We start from the raw sequence: 20154 nt of genomic DNA on the forward strand, positions 1-20154 counted from the left end.
GTTAAGTATATAACCTGTCCTCATTCTGCCCAGAAATTAATGATGTTTGTAAGACAAAAGCCCTGGACGAAAACCACAGGAAAGGAGTTATTTCTTGATCTTTTACAGTAATGTTTAGCAAAATCATAAAATCCTTTTTCTTCATTGACTAGTTCTCTTAAATTCAAACATCCTTATAATTTTGTGTAGTGCGGTGACTTCAGCACTACTTTAGAAGCTTTCAAGGGTTCAGGATGCAGTCAGTGGCCGATGACTACAGTGACTGGGTTGCTTGGAGCTCCTGTGCAATGGAGTTCTCAGCAGTGACCAAGTACAATGCAAAGTCTTGATATACAAAGGCCTTTCAAATAAGTATAAGCAGGGGCAGTGTTCCACTTTGATTTTCACACAAGGATATCCCTCCCTAGGTTACTGAATTTCTTAAGGCCCTCTCCTTTTGATTTTCTACTTCAGTTTTCATTTTCTAATGGTCTGTTGTCAGTAGAGCTCTTGCCTCCTACAAGAACAAAAATAAGAAAAAAAAAGTGAAAACCTTCTCCTTTCCACTCTAAACTTAGTTTCTTATGGCCTTATGTTTAATCTTGATTGTTATCTTTCTGTAATCTCTGATCTCTTGCCTGAAAAAAAACATTTTTGGCTCTTGCAATACCTATGGGCTGTTTCTGAGAATGCACTGAACGTTGGCAAAGCACTCCTGTAACTTGGATTTTATCCTGACTTCATTATATATACGAAATGGAAGAAGATAACATGTCACCAATGTCAATAACAAATGCTTTAAATTGGGGTGAAGGCAGAAGCCAGATTTAAAAAACTAAAGATCTGTAGTAAATATCACGAGAACAGGGATTATATCTATGTTGTTCACCATTGAAGCCCTAGGGCCTCGAACAATGTCCAGCATGTAGTAGGTACTCAAAAATTTTTGAATAAGTAAATAAAAGAATGTATGAATGAGTAGATATGAGGAAGCCAAGGCAGAAAGCTTCTCTTTTGAGAAAGAAGTAGAGTCAGAGTGTTGGTTTGAAGAATTGGGGACACTTTTATATATTTATGAAGCCATGGTGGCACACTGATTAAGAGCTTGGCTGCTAACCAAAATGTTGGCAGTTAGAATCCATTAACCACTCCTTGGAAGTCCTGTGGGGCAGTTCTGCTCTGTCTTATAGGGTTGCTATGAGTCAGAATCAGCTCAACAACAACAGGTTTTTATATATTTATGATGAGGAAGGATCTTATAAAAAGGGATAGGTGAACTGTATAAGCAAAAGTGGCAATAATTAATGGAGCAGTCCTCAAAGAAGTTGAGAAGAAATGAAAACAAAAATAGGAGTTCAGTTTGGAGAGAGACAAGGAACATTTCTTCCTCTGCCCTGAAAGAAATGGAAAGCATTAGAAAGAAATTGAAAGGCATCTGAGATCACAAAGAGGAAAACTAAAAGATCCTGCCTTAGCGGTATTTGTATGCTCTACCAAGAGTAAAGTATCCAAGGTATCTGCTGAAAGAACAGAGGTGAGCTTAGGCATTAGACAGAGGTCAAAAAAGGTTGGCATAGCCTCTGCAAAATGTGATCATTAACAAGAAATGGGTAAACTGATAGTAGTGAAGGCCCATTAAAAAACCCGTTGCCGTTGAGTCGATTTGACTCATAGTGACCCTATGGGACACAGTAGAACTCCCCATAAAGTTTCCAAGGAGCGCCTGGTGGATTCTCACTGCAAACCTTTTGGTTAGCGACCGTAGCACTTAACCACTGTGCCACCAGGGCTTACTTGGATCTATAAGCAATGCCTGTGGAAGCAGCAGTCAAGAAATCAAATGATATATTGCATTTGGGCAAATCTGCTGCAAAAGACCTCTTAAAAGTGTTGAAAAGCAAAGATTTCACCTTGAGGACTAAGGTTTGCCAGACCTGAGCCAGGATATTTTAAATCGCCTCATATTCATGCGAAAGCTGGACAATGAATAAGAAGAAGAATTGATGTCACTGTTGGCGAAGAATATCGAATATACCACAGACTGCCAGAAGAATGAACAAATCTGCCTTGGAAGAAGTACAGCTATGGTGCTTCTTGGAAGTGAGGATGACGAGACTTCATCTCACTTGTTTTGGACATGTTATCAGGAGAGACTAATCCCTGGAGAAGGACATGATGCTTAGTAAGGTAGAGGGTCAGTAAAAAAAGAGGAAGACCCTCGATCAGATGGATTGACACAGTGGCTGTGACGCAATGATTGTGAGGTTAACGCAGGCAGCGTTTTGTTCTGTTGTATCTGGGGTCGCTATGGGTCAGAAACCACGGGACGATACCTAACAAAAACAACAACTAATAAGCTGTATTTAAAGTACAGGAGTCCTAGTTGTCTTAGTCACCTAGTGCTGCCATAAGAAATACCACAAGTGGATGGCTTTAACAAAGGGAAATTTATTCTCTCACAGTCTAGTAGGTTACAAGTCCAAATTCAGAGCATCAGCTTCCAGGGGAAGTTTTCTCTCTCTGTTGGCTTTGGAGGACGGTCCTTGTTCTCACCTTCCCCTGGTCTAGGAGCTTCTCAGGCACAGGGACCCCGGGTCCAAAGGACACGCTCTGCTCCCGGTGCTGCTTTCTTGGTGGTATGAGGTCCCCAACTCTCTGCTTGCTTCCCTTTCCTTTTATCTCCTGAGAGATAAAAGATGGTGCAGGCCACACCCGAGGGAAAACCCTTTTACGTTGCATCAGGAATGTGGCCTGAACAAGGGTGTTACATCCCACCCCAATCCTCTTTAACCACAGGCAGAGGTTATGATTTATAACACATAGGAAAATCACAAAATGGAAGACAACCACACATGGCCTAACCAAGTTGACACATATTTTTGGTGGACACAATTCAATCCATGACACTTGTGGTGCTGTGGTTAAGCACTCGGCTGGTATCCAAAAGGCTGGCGGTTCAAGTCCACCCACGGGCTCTACGAGAGAAAATGAGGCCGTCTGCTTCCGTAAAGATTATGGCCTTGGAAACCCTGTGAGGGCAGTTCTACTCTGTCTTGTAGGGTCACTATGAGTCGATTAGACTCGATGGCAGTGGGTTTCGTTTGGGTTTTTTTGGTATTTAAAGTATGACTTTATTTCATAATGATGAGTTTTAAAATTCCACACAAATCCATATCCAATCATTATAATTAATTTGTTTTACAGGTTAACTTTTTACTGTCTTTGATTATTTTTAGTATTAATAAATATATACAATGGTTTGATTGATTTTTTTTTTTTAATGCATTAAAATTACTTGAGGCCGTTAGAGACTTTATTAACAGTCCTAACAAGGGAACCTATTTAAGGTGGGAAATTTATTTGTTAAAAGATCATTACCTTGCCCTGATATTTTAATTATGTCCTGAAATAATTTCTATCATCTTTAAGACTGAGGAAGAGTTACAAAATGTATTTTCCTAAGTAATGTCAGAGTGTTCTAAGACTGTAATTTACAGGGAAATGAATGTCATAGCGTTTGGTAAAGGACGTCTTAATCACTTTAATGGTATCATATGTTGAGTTAATGATTCCCTTTGAGTCTTAAACGAGGAAAAGTTATGTACCTACTATTAGTTACTCAAGTGATTTTTATTGGACTCTTTTTCTCATCTTTTGGAGGTTGTAGAATGCCTATGTTCAGTTTCTCAAATACAGTCTATATCTTATATCCTGTTTTTTTTTTTTTAATTGATTTTTCTTTAAATTTAGATCTTTTTCTCATTCAAACTAACTTCATTATTGGAGCTCTAAGTATTTTATATAGTAATTATTAGGTTTCCATAAGATTTCTTCCACAGAACTTAAATTCTTACATGCTATACTGTAAACTTTCATTTTAAAAATTATTTCTTCCCTGAATATCACTGGCATCTAATATTGAAAATGAAGAAAAACTGGCAGGGAGGACAATAAGAAGGTGGACAACAATGAGATAAAAATAGCAAAAAATAATAATAATACTAAGAAGATAACTAAAATTTCAGATAATAGGAAGCACGTACTCCTAAGGACTGGCTCTCACAGGTTCCTGAAGTTACATACCACTCTTCCAGAAATGAGAGTCTGCCAGGTATTAGAACACTGCATTGTGGTGATTCATTCTGGCCTCATCTCTGGTTCCCTTCATCCGCTCCCTCAGATGTCCTACTTAATTTATCAAGTAAGGCTCCCTAAATCCGTGGAGGTAAATTGGAAGAAGAAGGTGGGTACAGGCCAGCCCTGTTCTCCTTACCTACATTTTTCCATTAATAGAGAGACTGGGGCCCTGCTAGTTTCCAGGCATCTCTCAGGCAAGTCTGAAGAGCAGAAAAGACTGTCTGTCAAAAGATTGAAGGGTGTGATCTTCAAAGGCTAGTGACATAAACACACACACACACATGCATGCATATTTCACATGTAGATGGCCAAGGAAATGTCCACCATGCCTCTATGATTTAGAAGCTCATGCAAGGAGAAAAGCTGGGGAAGAGTAAAATTGAAACAGTGACTGCTTACATGCTATAGCAGCAGTGTGGGGGCCACGAGTGCGTTTGGTCTTCTCAGTCCCTGCACAGAGTAACTGGATCAGAAAAAGAATAGGAGCAGTGCAGCGTTGGAACAGTATAGCAAGCCCAAAAATGCAAACCTATGTGGAATCAGTAGACGCATTACAAATTGCAGTAAATTCTCATTATTCGCTGTAGTTATGTACTACATAGTTGCCGCAAACACTGAATTAGCGAGTACTGAACCGCTGCTCCTGGGAGAAATACAGGGTTAGGTTCCTGCGAGCTGCTGGCCACAACATCTTCATTAACCAATCACTACATAACCGTATTTTACATGTGTGTCTGCTCAAAGACACCTTATTTAGTAATGGCCACCACCCATCTGTCAGTTTATCATATATGGTGGCTTTTGATTGCTGTGATACTGAAAGCTATACCACTGGTATTTCAACTAGCCGCAGGATCACCCATGATGGACAGGTTTCAGCAGAACTTCCAGACTAAGATAGAGTAGGAAGAAAAACCTGGTGATCTCTTTGTGAAAATTAGCCAATGAAAACCTTATGGATCACAATAGAACATTATCCAACTCACTTGCTTTGGACACATCATCAGGAGGACTCACTTGCTGGAGGAGGACATTGAGTTTGGTGAATTGGAGGGCCAGAAAGGGTAAGGGAGAGCCTCGGTTATATGTATTAGCACAATAGCCTCAACAGTGAACTCGAACAGGCGATTGCGAGGATGACACAGGACCAGGCAACATTTTGTTCTATTGTACATGAGGTTGCCATAGTCAGATGTGACTTGATAGCATCTGTCTGTCTGTATCTATTTAATAATGGAGTCCCTAGGTGGTACAAATGTTTAACACACTTGGCTGCCAAACAACAAAAAGGTTGGAGGTTCAAGTCTACCCAGAGGTGCCTTGGAAGAAAGGCCTGGTAATCTACTTCTGAAAAATTATCCGTTGAAAACTGTATAGAGCACAGTTCTACTCTGACACACGTGGGTTCACCATGAGTTCACTATTGACTCAGTGGTAACTGGTTGGTTAACTGGTTGTTTAATTTGCTGGTTTTTTAATATTGAACTCAAGGCCAATGACACTATAACTCATACTTCAACAAAACTTATCTAAGACACATTTTTTCCATAAGGCACATCATAGCCTTCTTGCGGTTAGAAACAACAGACAGCACTTCAATATTATGCTTGGGGACCGTGTTAAACAGTGAAATCACCAACCAAACCCACAGAAATATGATAAACGTGACACTAAGTAGACCGCAAAAAGGATGCTTACTTACAGTATAAAAGTTAAAACTAGAAGGCAGAGCGCCACTTTGTTTGACCTCAGCTGGGAACACGTGCATCAGGCAACTCAGATTTTTTGCCACTCTGCAGATGTCCATGAATGACTACAGGAGTGACCGTGCGTGTTGATTTGGGAAATACAAATAAATCTTAGCCAGTAGATGAATTCGCAAACACAGAATCTGCCCATAACAGGGATCACCTGTACTAGGGAAAGAATGAACTGCTTAATAAATGGTATTGAATCAAATGGATATCCAAATGGGAAAAATTAAATTAAATCTCCACCTCACAGCACACACGAAAATGAAATAAAGCAAAAATTTTTAATTTCAGAAAATGGAGGGGAATCTTAATGATTCAGGGTAGATAAACATTTCTTAATCAAGATACAAAAAGCCTAAACCACTAAGAAAAAGATTGATCAATTTGACTACTTTGAAATTTAAGACTTCTGTGCAACCAAAACTCCATAAACAACGTTAAAAAATGAGCCACAGACTGGGAGAAGATTTTTGAAATGCAGGTAACTGACAGAAGCCTTCTATCTAGATTTTATCAAGAATGTCCTCAATAAGAAAAGGAAAGAGCTCAAAAGAAAAACAGGGCAGAGGACAAGGAGAGGCAGATTACAGACACCAAATAACTAGCAAACCATCGAAAAGATGCTCAACCTCACTAGGAATCAGAAAATATAGATAAGACAAGAGTGTCACACCATTTTAACACCGTCAAATTAACAACACCAGCTGTTGGCGAGAGGACAGGGCACCATACGTTGTGGGTGGAACGTGAGTTAATGTAACTGCTTTGCAGAACAGTAGCTGATAAAAGAAAAGGTACGTGTAACCTTTGATCCAGCAATTGTACTTCTAATCATATACTTCAGAAAAACTCTTCTACGTAAAAAGACGTGTTCAGGAGTGTTTGCTGCAGTATAATTTGTATTAGCCAGAAATTTGATTTACAACTTGAATTTCAGCAAGAAACAGGAGAAATTCTGTTACAGATAACCAATTAAATACATTAGAATAAATTTCAAAAGCAGTGTTGACCAAGCAAGTTGCAGAAGGCTACCAACAATGGCTAGTTTTTATTATTTTTTGGAAACAGGTCTGTACTCTCTTAGCCTCAGTTTCGAAATGCAGGAAAGCCCTAAAGACCTAAAATTATACTTGGCAGCAAAACCTGACCTGACCAAACTCATTTGGTAACTAAAATTCAGTAATCCCTGTTTCCTGCTAAGACCCTGATGGAGATAATGACAAAACTTGACCTCCATTGAGGAGAAACACTTACAGTCCTTACTGATCCATTTTGTGTGAACAAAAATGTTCCTAGACATGGAAATTGCCTTAGTCATCTAGTGCTGCTATAACAGAAATACCACAAGTGAATGGCTTTAACGAAGAGAAGTTTATTCTCTCAGAGTCTAGAAGTCCAAATTGGCCTGAAGTCCAAATTCAGGGTGTCCGCTCTAGGGGAAGGCTTTCTGTCTATTTCAGCTCTGGAGAAGGGTCCTTATCATCAATCTTCCCCTAGTCTGGGAGCTTCTCAGCGCAGGGACCCCATGTCCAAAGGACACGCTATTCTCCTGGCTCTTCCTTCTTGATGGTATGGGGTCCCTATGTCTTTTTGCTCGCTTCCCTCTTTTATACCTCAGCAGAGATTGGCATAAGACAAAATCTAGTGTATTGAATCCTGCCTCGTTAACAAAATTGCCACTAATCCGCCTCATTAACATCGTAGAGATAGGATTTACAACACATGGGGAAATCACATCAGATGACAAAATGGTGGACAATCACACAACACTGGGAATCACAACCCAGCCAAATTGATACACGTATTTTTAGGGGACACAAGTCAGTCCATGATAGGAATGTTTTTGAAATAGAGTGTAAACTTGAACTGCAGCCAAATAACTATGTTATATCCTCTCATTAGGAAAAAAAAAAAAAAAACTTGTTTGGGCATGTATGAATTGTAAATGGAAAGCTTTTCTAACAATTTGTGTATGTGTGTGTTCTTCCCTTTTTTAATTTTTTTTCTTTTTAAATTATGATATAGGGAAAACCGGTCTTATATCCATTTCCTCTACTTGTCTGTCTTCTTCTCAAACCAGAAGACAATTCATATCTAAAGTAGAGATTAGAGGAGCTGGGCTTAGTCACCTCTGGTTCTGAATTGCAGCAGGCACGCCTCCCTGCGCCTTGGTACAGCAGAAGGAGTCCCGATCTGAGTTCTAGTCCTGGCCCCTTTACTAGGACTCAGTGTCCTCAGGCAGTTCAGCAAACTGCACAGACCCCGCGTTACTTCCTCTGTAAGACGAAGGTGGAATGGAAGTTTGCTACACTCCCTGGCAGACACTCGAGTAATTAGGTAGTTCTGACTCCAAGAAAATTGGTCATTAGGTCAGTGTCCGTTCACTTAGACGTGACTACTTTTCAGTATACCCCTGAGTGGTACAAACCGTTAAGCGCTTGACTACTAGCCAGAAGGTTGGCAGTTCAAACCCATCCAAAGGCACCTGGGAAGACAGCCTGGTGATCTGCATCTGAAAGGCCACAGCCTTGAAAACCCTATGGAGCAGTTCTACTCCACACACATGGAGTCGCCCTGAGTCAAAATTGATTCAGTGGCAACTAACATCAATACCACATTACATTTATGTTGTCATTGAGTCCCATCAAGTCCATTTCGACACATAGCGGCCCCATGTGACAGAGTAGAACTGCCCCATAAGGTTTTCTTGGCTGTAATCTTTCTGGAAGCAGATTGCCAGGTCTTTTGCCTGCAGAGCTGCTGGGTGGGTGTGAACCACCAACCTTTAGGTTAGTAGACAAGCGCTTAACTGTTACACCACTGAGGCTCCTTTCATTTAGAGCCTACTCAGTATTAATCAGAAAAGTGCTTAGCCTAGTCATGGCACACTTAGTCAATAGTGGCATTTATCCAAGTTAATATTTTAAATTCAGTCATCTGGGGGAAATTATGTTGTGAGAAACTGTAGTAGAAAAAATATTTTCTCTTTTCTATTTTCAATTAGGAAAAATTAGCTACCTTTTTTAAGATTTACCAAAAACATGAGTAATTAAGATGGTAAGTTTTTGCTTCATTTTTAATAGTAGTGATATAGCATGAGATATAGAAAACACATCTTGGTATATGCAATTATAGCAACAGCTGAAGACTGTGATATATTCTACTATTTTAATCATTTATGGAGTACTTCATATTTGCAAAGTGTTCACAAATAATTTTATTGCACATTTAAATGTTTTATTAGTGGTAAATATCTATACATAGTGGATAGAAACTAAGATAGGCTTCTTTACTGTGTAATTTTTTTTAGTTGTTTTCAAAAATATATAAATATCCATAACCAAATTTTCTCAGCTATGTATATTTTTGCACCCATACAAATTCTATTTGCCTTTGAAAGCTGTCAAATAGATAACAAATTTAAGTTCACTATGAGTTGTAGGTGTCAGAGAATTGAACACCAAGAAATTCATATCTACTATATCTAATTTCCTATGTTTTTTTCCCCAGGGGAAAAAAAAAACTTTTTTTTATTCATTAGCTGCCGTAAACCAAAAACGAAACCCGTTGCCATCGAGGTGATTCCGACTCGTAGAAACCCTATAAAACAGAATAGAGCTGCCCCCATAGGGTTTCCAAGGAGCTGCTGGTGAATTTGAACTGCTGACCTTTTGCTTAGCAACTGAGCTCTTAACCGCTGCGCCACCAGGCCTCCTTAGCTGCCACATTTAGTAGCTCATCCCTTCTGTACTTAGTAAAAACATACTGCATTATTTTAACAAGTATTAATTTGGTTCCTGCTGTTGTAGGGGAAAAACCACAAGACTGTTTAAGTTTAAAAACAGAGTTTTGTTATGGCAAAAAAAGTTTTTGTTTTGAAAAATGGAAAACAGTGTCAGAATAATCTGAACGAAGTACGTCAGAGGGCTGCAGTGGTACAGAAGCTTATGACAGAGAAAACCGCAAACAGGAGGGTACAGCTAAAACATTTTTGACTGATTAACATTTATAAAAGTACAGGGGTCAGAGTCTTGGTCTACCATCCTTGCAGGGGTTGACCTCTTTGCAAGGATGGCTCCAGGTGACAGGATTCTGGCTGACCATTAAAATCATATGTTTCCTGGCATCTGTAGTCTGTGTTAAACTGAGTTACCGTAAAATAATGATAGTGAGTTCTGTTGAAATAGAAAAGCAAAACATTTGTTGAAATAATAGAGTGATTACAAGTGAAAATGCTACGTATTTTAATGCTTGAGAGAAAAAGGGTTTTGATACAGAAATGCTATAACTTTGTCCTTTTTTTTTTTTAATTCACTTATTTTAGCTTAAATTGGGTTAGTTAGAACAGAGGTTTGAAAAATTACAAGTATGGTTGAAGGGGGGGCTGTCTTCTTAGAATCGGCTTAGCCACTTACGGTCATGTGTTTAACACTATGTCTAAAACCTATACAAAGCTGGATAAGCTCTTCTTAGAATTGGCCGTTTTTGACCACAAACTTGAAATCAGCAGAGCAAGGTGGACAGAATTGCATCTTTCTGTAGAACTGCTGGTACCTGGGTCAGAGGTGCAGTGGACGTTTCTACAGAAAGGACAACGCTGCATCACACAACAGAGAAGCATTTAGAAACCCATGATGGAGTCACTTAGGACACGGAGAGATTTGGCCTGCACCTTAGCTAGAAGTCGCCGTCTATCAGGAGCTTTGGTCTTGGTATGTTCTCCCTCACTGGGTGTCAAGGACTGTTAAAGGTATAGAGTGGGTGTGGTCCCAGCTCTGAGGCAGTTAGCACTGTGTGAGAGCGGATGGACATGCACACAATCTGTTTCTAAAAGGCCATTAAGTAAGAGCCTCACTTACAAATGGGCTGGTTCAGTAAGTGTATAGCCTGTTCTTTACAAACCTTTTTTCCCCTTATTTTATAAACATCATATTCTTACTCTGCTTCAGAAAATTGAAAAATTTATATCTATAACCACTGTCAGTTAACACCTCACGTATACATATGTGAATATGTGTGTGTGTATAACCAAACTCATTGCCATCGAGTCAATTCTGAATCATAGCAGCCCTGTAGGACAGGGTAGAACGCCCCTCAGGGTTTCCAAGGAGCGCTTGGTGGATTCAAACTGCAGACCTTGTAGTTAGCAGCGGAGCTCTTAACCACTCTGTCAAGAGGACTCTGATATATAGTATCTGTGTTTATGAATAGATGTATATATCTGCGTGTCTATATGTCTCCTACACAAGAAACTCTTGTTATACTTATATATAGTTTTGTACAACGGCACTGGGTTGGTTTTGGGTATAGTTTTGTATCTTTTTACTATTTAACATAATATCTTAAGCATTTTCTCTTATTAAAGAGTCTCTAAAAACATTTCAATAGCTGCATAACCTGAGACTATTATAATTATTCTTTGGATAAACTATCTTCCACAGGAATCTCTTCTACATATGCCATTATTTCTTTATCATAAGTTCTTGAAGGGAAATTACTAGGTCAAAAAGCATGGACATTTTTGAGGCTCTTAATATATATCGTTCAGCTGTTTGTTAGAAAGATTATACCAGTTTACTTTTACCGGCAGCATATGAGTGTGCTTGTTTGTGACCATCCTTATCTAGCCTGGGTTATGGCTTTATTTTAAATCTTTTGTTTCTAATTTCTTAGATTAACAATGGCATTTGTGGTTTTTTTTTTTTTTTGGACTAGTTAAGATCGACTCACTAGTAAATTATAATTTGCATTTCTTTGATTGCTAGTGTGATTCAACGTTATTTAATTTGTTTACTATCTTTCTGTAGTTCTATGAAATGACTGTTTATTCTACAATTGTTTTGAATGTTGATGACATGCTAGACACCATACTAAATAAATACTTTTAGAAAAAATGTTCCAGTGCACTAGACATGGTTGTTGCCTCGAAGAGCTTTCCTGAAGGAGAAGATGGAACACGGTCATGATGAAAAGTTAACTTAGACCACCGAGCTGTGTGTAACAAGTGTGTAAATAAATGAGGCAGCCCGTATGCTAGAGCAGTATTTCTTAACCTTTGTTTCATTATCGACTCCCTAAGGAGCCTTTTCGGAAACCCTGGTGGTTTAGTGGTTAAGTGCTATGGCCGCTAACCAAAAGGTCGGCGGTTTGAATCCACCAGGCACTCCTTGGAAACTCTATGTGGAAGTTCTACTCTGTCCTGCAGGGTCACTATGAGTCGGAATCAACTCAGTGGCAGTGGGTTTAGTTTGGTTTATTGGTAAGGAGCCTTTTCAGAACCTTTTTTCCCAAATTTCCTTCATCCTATGAAATTAAATACTAAGGAATAAGATTTTTGTTGGACGGGGCTAATATTTGGAGAGCCACTAATCATTGTAATATCTAAGGATTTTTTACTCCCCACGAACCAAATGCCACCTTTTGGGGGGCAGTATCACCCCATGGATGTAGTAGGGGAATTCAGAATAGGAAGATAGCACCATGAGCTGGAAAGGCATCACTGACAAGTTAAGATTTGAGCTTGGTTTTGAAGGGTGGTAATCTTTGGGCAAGTGAAGAAGGTGTTTCTGGCTGGAGGACTAATAGAATAAACCAGTGTGAAAAGGTGTGCATTCACAGAGTAGCTGAGAGTCTGACTCGAATAGAAGAGGGTCATGAGGGGAAGTGGTGAAAGAAATAGATTAATTATATTTTCATCAAAAACGGATTATACTGTCATTTCCAGCTCTTGAAGGTGGCCAGTTGAAGGACTTCTTTAATAGAAGAATTCAATTCTCTGTTATGTTGGAGGAGTTAAATACTTTAATAAGCTGTTCTGACTAGTTTCTATACTTTGTGCTTGCTGCTGGTGTACCCTGTGATTTTAGACCCGGTCACTACACTTACAACTTTGATGAAAATACAGGGTGCTTTTTATGTAAAAGTGGCAAATAAGTTGGTAAATAAAACATGAAAAAGTCTGAGCTGTAAATATTGGACACAAATGAGTAGTTGTATAATAACAAAAATAAGGGAAGTGTATTAATACTCACTACCAAGCACTTGAAGGTGCCCTGGTAGCACAGTGGTTAAGCACTCAGCTGCTAACCAAAAGGTCGGTGGTTTGAACCCACCAGCTGCTTTGCAGGAAAAAGATGTGACAGCCTGCTTCCGTAAAGATTATAGCCTTGGAAACCCTATGGGGCAGGTCTGCTCTGTCCTGTAGGGTCGCTATGGGTCAGAATCAACTTGACAACAACGGGTTTGGTTTTTGGTTGGACTTCTTAAGTACCTGCTGTGAGCAGAGTAGCATATTCATCTGTAATAAAGTAATAGCTACGCAGAAATAAATAACACACGATCTGTGCTCTCAAGGACCTATCAAAAAGGAACAGTTGAACATTTTATTTAGCATGAACAGAAAACTCAGAGTTACTGGTAGAATTTAATAATTATTATTTGCAGTTTTTATTCTTAACATCTCTAAATAAAACAATTGCTCAAAAAGTCAGTTTTACTGTCTAACCAACCTATACCCTGCCTTTTTATCTATGATTTTTCAATTTTATATTACTTTTTATACTGCTTCCATTTGTAATGACCAAAAGATGAATCCTTGGACTCAGGAGACCCTGATCTTGCAATTTTTTTTTTTTTTAATCCTAGGACAGCTAGACACTGCAGTGGCAGAGAGATAATCTCACATTGTCTAGTTGTCCAATATCCTATTATGAGCCCTTTCGGTACCATATTAGTAGAATATCATTTGGTCAGCTCAGTAGTATCAGCAGCTCTTGGTGAATGGTTTTCTGTTGGTGATCAGTTTTCTATTTTTTGGAAAGCTAACATGTTTTCCGATATCCTAAAGTGGGGAATCATATTAACAAATGCATACATTTGTATTAAGGAGCCCAGTGACACCACGGTTAAGTGCTCAGCTATTAGCTGAAAGGTTGGTGGTTCAAACCCACTTAGTAGCTCTGTAGGAGAAATACCTGCTGACCTACTTCCATAAAGATTATGGCCAATACAACCCTGTGGGGGCAGTTCTACTCTGCTACAAGAGGCTGCTGTGAGTCAAAATCAACTTAATGGCACCCAACAATAACAACATTGGTGTTATTGAATATTATGTAGCCTTAAAAATCATGTTCTCAAAAATATGTGAGGATACAGGAGAGTTTTGAGTGAAGAAAAAAAAAAGCATGCAAAGCAGTATGTGTTTAAAAAGAAGAGAGAAAATTTACAAGAATATATTCTCAAATATTCACAATGGATATATCATAGTTGACAGTTGACTTCCTTTTTTTCTTCATACTTTACTGCTTCCCACAATGTCTACGCATATGGGCGAGGGGTGGGGTGGCATGTGGTGGGTGTTAGGTAACAGTATTTAAAACAGCATGCATGACAGTAATGTACATGTTTAAAACATATCACTGGTGGATTTGAACTGCCGACCTTTTGGTTAGTAGCCAACCTCTTAATCACTGCACCCCCAGGGCTCCTGAAAGGTTATCAGTGCATATTACATTTTCACTGGCACCCCCACCACTCTAATCTGCTGCTTCTCCGGATTTCCTATATTAGCTAACGATAGCACTCATGTACCCTAGTCAGAAACCTGGAAATTTTACCTCCTAAATATTTAATGGAAACACTGATGGCATAGTGGTTAAGAGCTACAGCTGCTAGCCGAAAGATCAGCAGTTCAAATCCACCAGACACTCCTTGGAAACTCTGTGGGGCAGTTCTAATCTGTCCTGTAGGGTCACTATGAGTCGGAATTGACTCGACAGCAACGGGTTTGGTTTTTTTTTTTTTTTTTTTTTTGGTAAATATGTAATATAAATGTCCTGTCTTCTCTAACATGTTCCTCCCCTCCTATGCTAAATCAGCCTCTAGTTACCTCATACTGGTTCCACAAGTCTCCTAGTTCAGTGGCCTTCAGACTTTTTTGTTCACAGAGCCCCCCAAAAGAATTAAAAATCCTAGTCACCCCCTCACACATTTTTTAATTATCTGTAATGTTTCATTATAAATGTAAATAGTTGCAAAGGATGTAATTAATTTCTAGCATATTGTATGTTGCATATGTGCTTTAGATATATTTCCGTCAAAACCTAGGACTGCAGATTAAGCTCATTCAGTTTTGGGAAATGCCTGCCATGTGACCTACTTGGCAGTCAGTACTCATTGTGAAACCAATCAGTCAAATCAGACATATTTTATCTTAGAAGAAATCTCACTTCATTTTTTAATCCAAATAAACATGCAAGTGTGATCCTGGCGACAATCACTCCACTTCTAAATTTTATTCCTTAGAGTTCTTTCTCTTACACACCATCCCAGTGATCCTTTCATCCCTTCCTCCTGCCCGAAGCCCTTGGGATCTGGCCCCTGCCTGCCATTCTAGCCTTGCCTTGGCCACTTGTCCACGCACTCTCCAGACTCCAGTCACACCTACCTGTGCGGTTCCTGGAATGCACTCTGTTCACTTACCAGTTCTTTTCCTTATTAATTCCACAAACTTAAAGGACTGACAGTGTGCCTTCACAGGGCTTTTTGCTCTTTGCTGTCTTTGCCCGTTTTATTACCCCTGCCTGGGTTGCCTTTCTCCCTACCTTGTCTAGCTGAATTACTCTTATTCATCTTGCAAGACTCATCACCCTTGCGCCACCACTCCAGGTTGGTTTCTCCCACAGTTGCTGAGTATCTATTATTGCGTGTGCACGTGTGTATGTGTGTGTGTGTGTCTAACTTAATACACTCTTACGTAATTACTCATTTATATCTGTCTTCATAACCAAATTCATCTTTGTATTCCTATCACCTAGTACATGGCGTACGTTCGAATAGGTGTTCAGTAAATGTGAGTGAGTGACTGAGTGTTTCTACTTACAATGTTGTGAACGACCTAAGAGTGCTTTACCAGTCAGGCTTATTGAATAAGTTGTCTATACTTACTGACACCTTTGCCTCACCGTCTACGCACACCCTAACTCCCACAGATAGATTTTTTTAATTCCTTTTCTCAAAAGTTGCCAGTAACCCGACACTCAGGTATTTTGTTAGCTGTCATGCATTCTCCTGCATTTCATATCGTTAGCAATCCTATCCATGGTATCTGAGTTCTAGAACTATACAGGCCTGGTTTTCCTTCCTTTTGAAAGTCACATCCCTCTCTCTTTCACTGTTTCCTCTTTTCTAAATGAGTATTGCCATCGAGTCGATTTCAACTCATAGCAAACCTACAGGGCAGAGAAGAACTGCCCCATAGAGTTTCGAAGGAGCGCCTAGTAGATTCGAACTGCTGACCTTTGGGTTGGCAGCCGTAGCTGTTAACCGCTACGCCACCAGGGTTTCCACCAGCGTTACTGAAGGTTTGACCATGAGTGCTTACCCCCATCAGTTCACCTCTCTCCTTAGGTGGGCCTCACTGGGTTACCTCTTCCCCGTAGGTATTCTACTCCCAAATCCACTTCTGCAGGGTTGTCTTCTCTCCTAGCCTTTCATCTGCATGTTTCCTAGTTACTTCTATTTGAATGTTCCACCATTTTCCATAATTTTGTAAAACCCAACTAATCTTGTTCCTGCTTGTATTCGCCATATCTCACTTACCTTGTATCAATAGCGATTGATTTGCCCAGTCATCCAGACTTAAAATTGAATCTTTTTTCTGAATTTCCTCATCTCTTTCCAATAAGCCTCTTCCTTATGTTCCATCAGTTGTTGAATTTTCATGTTTTGATGATTTGATTGTCTTGAACTGTATCTTATGCTTGGCTTTTCTTACTGCCTAATCACACGTGCAGTGCTGACAAATGACATTCTTCTCTGTATCAGCCAGCTCACTGACCTCGTCATTGGTACTAATGGCTAGATGGAGCTGCTTCCAGCAAAGCACGCAACTATGCATTTTAGAGGTTTTTGTGTTTTGTTTGTTGCTAATTCCATTGTGTCTTACAGAACAGCAAAAACTGGAGGGCAGCAGTTGACCTATGCGGACGCCTTCTTACAGCCCATGGTCAAGGCTATGGCAAGAGCGGGCTACCTACCAGTCATACGACAGATTCACTGCAGGTAGAACACCTGACTGCTGTGATTTTAGTTAGCTTTCATAGTTTGGGGACATGGAAGGGAACGTGGCCTTCCATGCCAGTAAGAATAATTTTAGAACAAAAAGTGGATTTTCATATCCTGAGTTTAGTCTCCATATGAGATTACTCTAGTTCATACTTTCCTAATTATACCGTACATTTTATACTGATATGAATTGGGATTCTCACCTTACCCTATTATGAAGTAAATGGTATACATCCCAAAGGTTCTTTTGCAGGGTGCCCAGCACTTAATCTACATAGTAAAAGCCAAACGTGGTATAAGGTTGACAGATAGGTTTTGCCTCTTAGGAGTGGTAATTCCTGCTAGACTGTGATAGATTCTGAGGTGTGTCGAGGTCTACTAGAAAAGAATGGCAGATCAGCTAGCTATGTCTGCCATGGGGGAGTGACGGTATTTGTGCCACATGTTTGCTGTCCCTGGTATAATAGAATCACTTGCTCTTCAATTAAAAGAAAAAAAAACGTGCAAAAGAGAGTTGTGAAAGAAAGGACACTGGAAAGAACAGCTGAAAAAGTCTTAAATATTTACCCTTCCATGGGGAGTTTTTAAACTTTTATTCTAACTTATAAGAGAATCACCCAGAATGAAGCAAATCACCAGTTACTCCAAAACGACGAAGAGCTTTTGAGAGGTATAGATAACTTTGGGGAGACCTGATGATTTATTTATTTCAGGCATGCTCCTTTTCCTTTAACCTCTCTTCCCACCAAGAATTGGCAGTGAAGATCAGAGAAAGCACCTCTGACTTTAGACGTACTTCCTTCTTCCTTACCTCTCCATCTATCGGTATGCTAAGTCACAAGTGATTTTCTTTATATCGCTCAAATCCTTTACCACCTCAACGTCAGGCCCTCATGGGAATATTACTTTAGCCCCGCACATGAAGTTATTTCAGGTCTCTCTATTCACATTCATTTAGTAAACTGCCATGAAGGTAATTTTCCTAAAGCACAGTTTTGATCGTTTCACTTTCCCATTCAAAAACTATCGATAGCTTCTCATTGCCCACCAAATTCAATTTAAGCTTCTAATCTCATGTACAAAAAACCCTCTACAACATGACCATAAACATTAAGCTATAATGAAAAGGATGTTAGGCTCAGTTTGAGTCCCATCTTTTAATGACAGTACTGACAGTGTGATCTTGAGCCATCATTTCCTCTTGGGCCTCATTTGCTTCATTGGTAAAGTGAGAAGATTGAATTAGGTCATTTCTAAGGCACCTCTTAATTCTAAAAGTCTCTGATTCTGTAGCACTCTAATTTTAATTTCCACACTTTTCCTAAATGTCCTCTGTGTCCCAGCCACTTGAGTAGCTTACTGTCCTCACACACATCATGTACTTCTCACTCCTTATGCCTTTGTTCATACTGTTTCCTGTACTTGGAAGACCCCTACCTCATCTCTTCCAGGCACTGCCTACCTTAGGCTGGGTTCTCCAGCGAAGCAAAACCAATAAAGCATATAAATATATAGAGAGAGATTTATATCAAGGAAACGGCTCGTGTGATTGTGGAAGCTGGCATGTCCCAAATCTGGATCAGGCTAGAGGCTTCTCCCAATTCACGTAGCTGCAGGGGCTGGTGAACCCAAGATCAGCAGGTCGGAGAGCCGGGCTCCCGCTTATGAGCTGTAAAGATCAACGAATCCCAAGATCGGTAGATAAGCCAAGAGCTCAAGTCCCAGGAACCGGAGGTCAGACGAATAGGAAGCAGCAGCAAGATCCAGAGCAAGCAAAAAGCCAGAACGTCTGCCTATATTCAAATGCAGGCCACCCGCCCAAGGAAGCTCCCTTTTGACTGATTGGCTACGCACAGCAGATTCCATCATGGGAATGATTCCATCATGGGAACGATCACACTAAGAATCATGGCCCGGCCAGGTTGATACACAATCTTAACCATCACACTGCCTATCAAAATCTGTTTATTCTTCAACGCCCTCCTCGAACACTGCTTTATCCACCATCCATTCCTCAATCTCCTTGCCTTCCCTTCCTCCAGCCTGTTAAAATCTCTTCACTTTATTTATTTTTGTGACCTCGTCTCCCTGCCTCATCATGGCCCCCTGACCTTTCACTAAATTGTATGCTCCTTTCGGGAGGGATTGTATCTTTTTATCTTCATTATACCTAGCACAGTGCTTTGTACACATATTCTGCTCAGTAAATATTTGTTGAATTAAATGGAATCAAATAAAATCATTTACATTATTATTATTAAGCTCAAGAGTATGTTTATAAACATGTAATTATGCAAATGTACAAGGAAAGAAGGTTAGTTTGGCCCTTGTTTTAACAGAGGAGGAATCAAGCTCTGGTACCAAATTAATAGGAAATAGGAATGTCTGAATTTGATATGTGTAAAAATAACCCATTGTTTCCATTATATTTTGTGTTTTTAGCTTTGGTTTGTCAGACTGGCACTGCTGGTGAAGTTGGGCCTTTTCCAGAATGCCGAAATGGAGTTTGAACCCTTTGGAAGTCTAGATCAACCAGACCTGTATTACGAATACTATCCTCATGTGTATCCTGGGCGGAGGGGTAAGTCAGTGGCGTTTAGCATTTGTGCTTTTGCATGTGTTTTGCTTAGCTACACACATAATTAGGAATCCTCAGTTTTCCTTATTTTACCCAGTCCTCAGAAAATAAATAGCCTAGCAACAGCCTCAATGTATGAAATGACTTCAGTAAGTTTTATAAATACACTGAACTAAAAATGTTCATTGATTCATTCACTTAACAATCATTTACGGAGCACCTGCTGTGTCAAAGCAATTGGTATAAGGACTAGGTGGTAGGCTTTCCAACTTTTTTGTAGAAAATACTTTTTTTATCATGACCTAATACAAACATATGCATATAAGCCAGACAAAAGTATTTATGAGACAGTACTTACCCATACCACATTGAGAACACTATGATACTGTCTATTAGCCTCATTCTGATTTATTTTGTAAAAATCTGCCTGCAGCCCACCAGTGGGTCATCACTCATCATTTGTAAAACACTAGGTTGTAGCACGGGTGGTTCTAGAAGAGTGGGGCACTCAGGATGGAGGTACGCAAAGACCAGATTCTGAAGAGCCTTCTGGGATGCCAGGAGCCCTGAAGTGGAATGTACATTTCTTGCTGGACAACCTTACAAATATGCTTGAAATCCATTAAACTTCCATGTTAAATA

General features: G+C 39.6%; 1 protein-coding gene across 4 annotated transcripts in view; it reads left to right on the forward strand.

Annotated features, from left to right (window-relative positions):
- Positions 1-20154, forward strand: part of TRAPPC12 (trafficking protein particle complex subunit 12) — a 114233-nt gene that overhangs the window by 23357 nt on the left and 70722 nt on the right. For 3 of the 4 annotated variants that reach the window (XM_049902974.1, XM_049902975.1, XM_049902976.1), the window contains exons 4-5: positions 16818-16931; positions 19377-19515. In XM_049902974.1, the coding sequence (XP_049758931.1) occupies positions 16818-16931; positions 19377-19515 (253 nt within the window). The remainder of the gene's footprint in view (positions 1-16817; positions 16932-19376; positions 19516-20154) is intronic. The other variant, XM_049902977.1, reaches the window with a different exon arrangement.

Source organism: Elephas maximus, chromosome 12, assembly GCF_024166365.1.
Source record: "Elephas maximus indicus isolate mEleMax1 chromosome 12, mEleMax1 primary haplotype, whole genome shotgun sequence".
NCBI lineage: Eukaryota > Metazoa > Chordata > Mammalia > Proboscidea > Elephantidae > Elephas > Elephas maximus.